General features: G+C 43.3%; 1 protein-coding gene and 1 long non-coding RNA gene across 2 annotated transcripts; both read right to left on the reverse strand.

The window, feature by feature from the left end:
• Positions 1-3436: 3436 nt before the first annotated feature.
• LOC135641179 (homeobox-leucine zipper protein HOX6-like) lies at positions 3437-4722 on the reverse strand. Its single transcript, XM_065156359.1, has 2 exons — positions 4054-4722; positions 3437-3982 (listed from the first exon to the last, which is right to left on the reverse strand). Exons 1-2 carry the CDS (start codon positions 4390-4392, stop codon positions 3641-3643), a joined length of 681 nt encoding a protein of 226 aa, XP_065012431.1. The 5' UTR covers positions 4393-4722; the 3' UTR covers positions 3437-3640.
• A 2063-nt stretch (positions 4723-6785) lies between these two features.
• Positions 6786-8237, reverse strand: LOC135641215 (uncharacterized). The gene is made up of 2 exons (XR_010497678.1): positions 7206-8237; positions 6786-7132 (listed from the first exon to the last, which is right to left on the reverse strand). It is a non-coding gene; the product is annotated as an uncharacterized LOC135641215 (long non-coding RNA).
• Positions 8238-9273: the final 1036 nt, after the last annotated feature.

Raw genomic sequence — 9273 nt, forward strand, 5'->3', positions numbered from 1 at the left:
GTAATGTTCTATTGAGATTAACTAATTTTATTTATATGGATTAATCATTCCAAGATATCAATATGGAGTTTGAGACATTAAATTGTCGTTCTTGTTATTTTTATTATTATTGGACTCGAAATAAGCATTATTGGGATCAAAAGAGGAAAACCACCGCCGCTCTAAGACTTTGATCTCAGGTCTTAGTTGGAGCGCTGGTTTTGTTTGGTTGGAAGGACGCGCTGGCGGTGGGCGAGGGATTCGGGATATTGGAAGGGCGGAACTTGGCGTTGGTCCACCCAATGGTGATGAGCGCCCACTTGTTCGACACGCTGCGGGCGGCGTACCTTGGGCTGCCGGTGGCGGTTGGGCCGGACCATCCGGGGCAGATGTCGGAGCGCCGCCACCAGCTTTTTCTCCGGTGACAGCGAAGATTCAGAAGCTCACCGGGGTGCTTGTCATCGTTCTTTCCGAGGGTTTTGGCTGATCTTTGTGGGAGAGGTCGGATTTCTTGTTCTCCTTGGCGTAGTTTGGGGGATGTTAGGAGCGGAAGGCTTTGCAGAAGGATTCTTACAAGGAGCGGCACTTCAACTCGGAGTCCATACTACTGGCATTCGAGGTGTTGGAGGCGATGGGAGTCCATGCTCTTCCCCGGACCCCGTTTGTTTGCTGGTGCTGGTATGTTCTTCTTCCCTGCTTACATTTTGTTGTTGCCTGGATTGCTGATCGACACTCTAACTGCACTCCCGTCATGGAGTTTGTGACGTTCAAAGAAATCAATGAATGTTGGACACACTCACTCATCTGACCAAAAACGAAGTTCGTGATCAACTTTAGCTTCCAAGGATTGGGAAGTGACCAGTGTTAAGCCCTGTTCTAAACCCATTTTCCAAATCCAGGGCTCACTTGGATTCCCAGGAGTGAGATCGACAGATCATTTTCTCACACACCAGATTGTGCAAATTGCACCATATGGAAGTGTAACCAAGGTAATAGTTTCACAGAGAAAGATTTCCAAGAACTTGAGGCAATGGTCACATGCAATCGGATGGATCTAACCTCTTCTTGAAATACACAACTTGCACACACTCCCTTTCTGAAACAAATCAATACACCAAGCACTACACTTAGATTTAATGGATTTGTTGTTATAATATCGGTGTTAAACCTGAAACTCCCCACGGATGGCCAGTGGTCCAAGGAAACCAAAGAATTAATTACATTTTTCATGTGCTCCCCTCTCTCATGGGTAGGACTAACAAAGAATAGAGTTATTTTTGTATCACTTCGCTTGCCTTATTTTTAATTTGAATTCCACTTTATTTAATGGCAATAGTTTAAATCTAGGAATTTTATTTTTTTACATGTTGTTGTGGAATGTGAGGAGGGTTTAATTTCATTTTATAGAACAAAGAAATAGTTGTAGCACTTTTGGTATATCAGGCACCTCGTTTTTAAACTTTAGTTTCAATGTTCTAATGCTTATCAGTTTGGCGTTTTGCTAGTTACCCCTGATTTTGAGTAATTATGTCAAGATTAAAAAGATAGCAGTGGAAATAGTAGTGCAAACTGACATCAGTTTTCTTGGATGCATAATATTTTCAAAAAAATGCAGCGTTCCAAATGTCGTTATCTGTAATATTGATGCTCCTAAATTCTGGATATATGTTATAGCTTATAGGTGTGACTGGACTTGAAAAATGAAAAATAAGATTGTTGTTCCTTTTTTTTTTCCCTTGGCCCAAGTGATGTTCGAATGGATTTCTAGGCTTCCATAGATGAAATTCATATTCTTACACATGAGTATATATGTTCATGTGCAGAGTATAGGCTCAGTGTTAAGATGATTGTTTAGCACTCAGTCACTAATGCAAATGCTCATGACAGGAACCTAGTCACCTCATGCAACAACCCATCAAGAAGACCCACACTTTCTTCTCTTCAAAAGTTGAACAACAGTCCAGCCATGGACATGTGATTCGGATGTCTAACTGCGCTGGTGTCTGCTCTGAGTCGATCTATCTGGTAACCTTCTCCTGTCTTTGAGTTTGAGATCAGTTTTTGCAGTGAATAGGACTTACTGCACCTCCTGTTTGTCAAATACACTCCAAAAACCAAGAACTACCATGTCAATCGACATGCATTGCCACCATAATTTATGTTTCCGACGTGGTCAATCACTGCCACCGCCACTGTCCTCCGTTCATCCTCATAGGAGAAAGGTGATGTGTGACAAAAAAGGTTATCAGAATATCATATTCCGGTCTCCTATCAATTATACTGACTGTAGGGAATGAAGGTTGAATTCATGAATTATCATAAGAGAATGTACATTGTTATAATAAATGAGTAATTCAGAATGCTAAATGCAAATAATTCCTCTTGTATTCCTGCAAACAACTTGTGTAACTCTTATCAAGAAGTGCATGAATGGCTGATAACAAGCAGTAAGTAATGATGATTTAAAATCATCTATATCTGAACTTGATGCAAATTTGAAGTTGACCTCCTTAATTGACCACATGATCGTATTACTATGCCATATTTGTTGACTGTGAAAAAAGGTTTTGATGTTTTTTTTCTGCATTACCTGAATGGAAATTACAATAGATTTCATAGGTTATAACCACCTCCATCACACACACACAATAAGACTCTCAAGGAAAATCGAGTCAACATCATTGATCTGTCCACTTCTTGTGCTTGCTGTCAAAAAATGATGTTAATTTCCTGTACCGCCTGCAATATTAAATCGTGATGATGAGGTGTTGATTGTGTTCGACGCAAGATGTTGATTCCTTAGGTAGTTGGTATTTCTTAAAAATGATTTTGTCTATCCGAGATTACTGGAAGCATTAACACACCTTCTTTACATTATATTTTGGCCCCTTTAGTACCTCACACTTAAAACTACCCTTTTGCAGGTCCTACTTTTATGTTATTTAAGCTGTCTTTATGTGAATCATATGGACTCGACTATGATTTGTGAAAATTGGCAAAGAACTGATACTGTAACAAAGTAGCTACTGTGTTTATATGAATTCTTATCCAGGATATCCTTTGAAAGGAATATTACTCGGAGGCAGTACTAGACTCTTGGTGTCTACTATATTTTGGTCACATTGTAATAAACATTGAGCTGCAGGATGCCTTGGTGTGTTCTTTGTGATCATTCTTAGTGGTATTAGTCATCATTCTTAATGCGCAGGACTGGATGGACTTTCAAGGATGATGACTCGATGGAGTTCAGAAATTGGATGTGGTTTTTGGTAGCAGTTGACCAAGCTTGCCCGGAATGCAGAAGTGATCAGGAACGAGTCAGATTACTTAGTGGGTGTTAGATGGACTTTAGAAATTAAGCTAATAAATTGGAGTTCTTTGATCTAAATTGTGCAAGCATCTGATCGAAATGCATTTTTCTTACACATCTGAAACTTGTCTATTTGAGCATCATCTCTAGCAAATTGCAGATCGAGGTATGTTTGGTTGAATCAAATGCTTGCTTAATCACACTAATCAAATGTGTACTACATGTCACTCTATTTGTAGCAGATGTACAAATGGCAATAGATCGACTGAAGATTCGTAGCAGCATGTTGATTGCTTGAAGAGAACAAAAACAGTGTTCCAACTCCTTGTTCCTTCTGCGGCTTGGGTGGATTCATTCACTGAGAGGCCAAAACTCCCACCACGGTGAGTTGCTACAGGACGTCTGGGCTGCGGCCCGGCCGGTGGCGGAATGAAGTTGTTTCTCGGCCGACGAAGGCAAGGAGGAGGTGGCCGGTTGTACGGCGCGCGGGCCTGGTTCGTCCTCGCAGAGGTAGCTCAACGTATTGTCGTCGTCGTCGTCTTCTTCTTCTTCTTCTTCTTCTTCTTCTGTGCAACCTGCGAACTCGAGATCCGGTTCTTCTTTTAGTGACGGCCTTGGCCTCTCTTTCTCTTTGCTTTTAGCATCTCGATCGTTCTTCTCCGTCTTATCAAGCAGTTCCGTCAGGCCCTGCCGCTGCGTGGAATTCGAGAGAGGGCCACTAAGCAGCATGGAAAAGGAGGAGGGTATAGGTGTGGTGGCTGTACCTGCTTGAGGAGGAGCTGCTTCTCCTTGTTGAGCGAGTCGAAGCGGGAGAGCAGTGCGTCGTAGTCGGCTCGAAGGGCGCGGTACTCCCTGTCGAGCTGCTTCGACTTCCACCGCGCCCGCTTGTTCTGGAACCATATGCCCACTTGGCGGGGCTGCAGGCCGAGCTCCCTCGCCAGCTGCTGCTTCTGTCGGGCCTCCAGCTTCGTCTGCGCCTCGAACGTGGACTCCAGCGATCTGATCTGCTCCTCGCTGAACCTCCTCGTCCTGTCACCTTTGCTGCTCTTGCTGCAGCACTCTCCTTCCTCCTCTCCTCCACACCGCTCCTCGCTTTCCCCCATCTCTCTCTCTCTCTCTGCCAAATGCGGCGGCCAAGTGAAAGTTTTGTAGAAAGGCGTGGAGACAAACTGGTCCGCGGGAGGGCATTACACCTGTTGGGCGATGGGGACGACGGTGGGCTTGCATGACCGTCGTGGTGATTTCTCGATGGGACAACCGAGCCAATGGCAGCCGCTGTCGTGGATAAATTAGCTTCTAAACATCTCTCTCTTTCACCGCCACTTCTTGGCGCTTTGGAGCATCCCCTCCCCTCCACGCCTCAGGAATTCCCCGTTCATCTCACTTCCCTCGTTCTCGATAGCTCATGTGATTTGTTTAAATCGATCTTTTAACATAAGAACAGTGAGATGTAGGGTTTTCACCTTCTTGAGGTTCATATATAAAGGTTATAGGAGTCTCGTAAGTTCTGGTGAGTGTAGAGAAGGGATGGGAGGATGGTTTGCTGATAAGGACAAAGTGGGACATCGGATGGATTAGGAGTAACAGCAGAAGGTGACGGGTGTGGCTCACCTGTGCAGGCCGAGACAGCCGTCGGGTTGTTGGGGTCCTTCTGTTGGTTGGCAGATGTGAGTCCCAGCACTTCAGGAGGTCGGCAAGCGTGCTAGAGAACCCACGGGATCAGGCACCGAAATGGGGGTGTGTGTGTGTGGATGTGGGGCTCCGGGCCAGCTGGCAGTCGGTGGGTGTGTTCTAGTAGCGGGACGTGTCGGCCGATGTGTGGGCCGACGTGGCGGTAGCGGCTGGGCGTCCACCGTCCACGCCTCGTTCGTTTGATGTCCAACTCATTTTTTTATGTTCGGTTTCGGATCCGGATCCTGATAGTTGTTTTCCGGGAGGTAAAGGTGTGAGTCCATGGGATCTGCGTTGCTGTCCGCGGTCACCTGCGCGTAGGTGGGGCGATCACCTCGTGTGTTCCGTGTTTGCTTTCATCCATCCATCACACACGGCCCGTAGTCTCGATGGCGGTTAGCATCGACCTGCGTGGCGTGGGTCCCTGTGGGACCCGGACCCGTCTGAAACCCCGGGTTGGTTGGGCCAAACGACGGGGACGCGTCACCAACTCCACCACGTCAGTATCATCGTCTGACGTCGTTACAGCCCCAGGAACTATCGCGAGCCGGGTCGTGCTTGCATTCGTTCCCTAGAGTGTCTCGTAACATGGCGTCCTGTCAATTATACCATCACTTCTTCTTCTTCTTCTTCTTCTTCTTCTTCTTCTTGTGAACAGTGTCGGAGTTGGCTGTTGTGATTCGTCGGCATTTGGCTCATCCGTCGTCGTCGTCGTCGTCTTCTTTGTATCGCAATTGCGTGCCAGCTTCGGCTGGCTTCGTTCCCTTCTCCACGAAGCCTTTCATCTATTTTTTGGAGTTCTTTTTGGGTCCAAACGCAAATGACTGGGTCTTATTTGATGCACTATTATCTAATCCTCCACTCTTTCGTTTGAGCATGAAGAGTCAATAGCCATGACTCGAGAACAGTATGCTGCCAAGAAAGGAAAACAGGACATCAACTTCACACATAAGCACTCTCACATTGTTTGACTTGTGAAATCCAACCCAAATGTATCATGCAATCGTTTGGGTCACACATAAAAATGAAGGGCAGTCTAAGGACTAATCCCACATAACTAAAAAAATAATATCAATCGGATTTAATATAATAGCATATAGAGGAGAATATATCCTTCCAACTTTTAGATTGTGTTGGTGTTTTTTAGATAAGCTTGTAATCTAAAATTTCATGACACCTTAGCATTCATTGCATATCACAAAATATCATATCCCATTAACATCCTCACCAATATATATGTATATATACAATATTAGAAACGTATTTATATGTGAGTGGGAGATCAGAACAAGAGTAAGAAATAGTTTTATATTACTAGTTAGATTAATAACTTAGTAGTTTAATATTGCAGATCGAACTGATGTTGTTCGATCTCATTTACATTAATCTTAACTTATTTGATATAACTTTAACTCTTATAATTTACAATCTCAATATGACATAAAAAAAAAAGATTGATAGATAAAAGTTTGAGTCAACGAAACTAAAAAAAGAAAGAAAGAAAGAAAAAAGCTAGATGACTCAAGTTGATTGCAGTCAAGTGAGCCATGTAATAGGTCCAACTGCAACTTAATTTTTCTTTACAATAAGGAGTCTATCAATCCACAAACAAATAGAGAAAATATCATGAAAATATTCGTATAATTTTTCATTGATAAGAATGTAATTTAAATTTTTGGATCGAATTGATATCTATTTTCATATATGTTAACTCCGACTAGTATAATTCATCCCTTCGTAAATAAATTCTCATCACAGAATGGATTAAAATGATTATGAATATTAATATTACCTTCATCAACAAAGGAGAAAACCAGCTTAGCAGTTGACAATTGGAAGCTTCAAATGCAGGAAAATCTAAGCTCATGTCCAGCAATTTTAACCACCACTTCCAAGAAGACACACATACAAATGGGAAGAGCATAATGTACAAAATGCAGCAGCTGGTGAGAAGAAGAAGAAGAAGAAGAAGAAGATAAAAATGTGATGGGCAGTGTGACCATGAAGTTTGAAGTGGATTTAGGATCTACAGGTGCAAGAAGAAGAAACATCTGCTGACATGTGGTTGGAAATTAGACCCTATGTTTACACAGCATTGTCTGACACTTCCATATGCTTTCATTAATTTGGTTGGATTGGTCGTATCAAGTAAATCTCTTCATGTTGAATTCCCTGCAGTGGAGGAAACTGAGCACAGTCAAACCCAAAGGTCATCAACCAAGAGAGATCCAGAGAGATTGTGTACCTTCCTTGGAGATCATGAAGCATACAATTTGATCACCAGCTCATGCAATGGTAACTCCTGACCATGCCGATTGCAGAAAGACCTGTAGGGTATTTATAGGTTGCACGCTGATGAACTTTCTCAGACTCAATTACAAGCATCAGAAGAGAAGGTCTAAAAGACTCCATTAACAGCAAACAAACAAGTCAAAAAGCACAAGTAAGGCTTGAAGAAGACTATCTACTTCAGCAAATTAACAAGAAGACTAAGCATGCAGATCTGCAAGGAAAAAGAAAGAGTCATATATAATCCCCCCATCAGCTCATCCTTGCGAAACCAACACAGGAAGCCCAAAACAAGAGCAGGAACGTAGAGGCAGAACCAAGTCCGACACCGAAGAAATGGAAGCTCTGACTGGGGGGAATGAAGCCTGGTCCGAGACCTTCACATGGATCTGCGAAAGAAACGATCGATGATGGCCTCGAGCCAGACAACATTCCCCTCAAAGATTAAAAGCTTCCTTTTCCTCCTCCTCCTCCGTTTCATGACTGTCTCCTTTGCTCGACTTCCCTCGTCTTGTATCCTCTTCTCCCCCAAGACTTCCTGCTTCTTTCAAGGGGGATCGATCGGAGGGATGACATGAGATAGGAGGCCATGATGAAGGAAATGATTACTGAGGAAGTGCTCGAAGGCTACAGGGAATAGTGGGGTGCAGTGAAGAAGATAGAAGCAGCAGCAGCATAAAGAGAGAGAGAGAGAAAGAGGTGTCTGTGGAAATGGACGTAATAAAAGACAAGACAGAGCGGCAGGCACCCATCCTACAGCTGGGCTGTCCTGAGAGGTGACCACGAATGCGTGCACCCTTCCTTCTTCCTCTCTCTCTCTCTCTCTCTCTCTCTATTGACTCTTCACCTCTTTTTCTCCACCCCTCTGCACGTGATATGGGTAGTTGGCTTGCCATTCTCCCCGAGTTAATCGTCACCGCCATGGCTTCGGAATCGCTGCTGCGTGATCATGAGCGCTTCCAAGGCAAAAATGAGAGCTAGCAGTTGAGTTGAGCACAAGTCTAGGGTTTCGGCATGCCCACCACTTGTGTGTCATGCATACGTATATGTGTCTGCAGCAATAGCCATATCAACTATAGCTTTAGAAATATCAGGTAGACAAAGATTTCTTACTGGGTTCCGATCTCAGTAGAGCCGACCCGCTAACAGCAGTATGTACCACATCTCTCATTGGATTCGGATCTTTCTCAGGTGGATCCGACCTGCTATCGGCTGTATATATTACATCAACATTCGTCTTCCCTGATCGCAGCGTACTGATCACTGTCGTTGCATCGCTATTAATAATACTCTCTCTCTCTCTCTCTCTCTCTCTCTCTCTCTCTCTCTCTTTTCCTGTGCGTGGGTGGGTTGATGGCGAGAAGAGAAGACTACGGAGAGAGCATGCAGCTTCTTCAGGGAAGGCGGACCTGCTACCATATATGCATGAGACTCCCGACTTCGATCTACAGGCCTCGGCGGGTACTTCCGCCGTGTCCGGAGCATCATCGGCAGCGACAACAACACATCCGCCGCCGGCCACGGCCACGGCCACTGTCACCTATGTTTCGGGCGCGTGGCTATGCGTGTCCGCTTTGACCAATGAGTGTGTGGTCAAACAACAACAACAACCATTCACGTGCTTCAAGAAAAAGTTAATATTTCTAACTTTTTGGTTCCATCATTTTATTATATGTTGTTATTTTATTATCTACTTATCAAAGATTAAATTATTATGTAAAAAATAATTAATCAAATTAAAGAACACCAGAGAGGAGTGATGTAATTGATGGAGTTGAAGAGTGAGTTAAGAGAGTCCTCCCAAGATTAGAACTTTCTTTTTATTAATCATTAATTTTTCAAGCAGAATTTAATTAAATATTTAATTAAAATATGTGTATTTTAGTATCTTAATCAAATTTTAAAGACCACTAAAACATATTCGAATTCCATTTACTAATTAATGTTACACTAAATAAGAGAGAAATAATCATTAATTATGGAGAGCTATATATATATATATATATATATAGTTGTACTTCCGG

This window comes from Musa acuminata, chromosome BXJ1-1 (assembly GCF_036884655.1).
Source record: "Musa acuminata AAA Group cultivar baxijiao chromosome BXJ1-1, Cavendish_Baxijiao_AAA, whole genome shotgun sequence".
Classification (NCBI taxonomy): Eukaryota; Viridiplantae; Streptophyta; class Magnoliopsida; order Zingiberales; family Musaceae; genus Musa; species Musa acuminata.

Excerpts from the sequence above, each read along its gene's own strand:
- LOC135641179 (XM_065156359.1), bottom strand. The coding sequence starts at position 4,392 with ATGGGGGAAAGCGAGGAGCGGTGTGGAGGAGAGGAGGAAGGAGAGTGC. Across the intron at positions 3,983-4,053 it reads AGCAGCTCCTCCTCAAGCAG|CGGCAGGGCCTGACGGAACT; the intron begins GTACAGCCACCA and ends AATTCCACGCAG.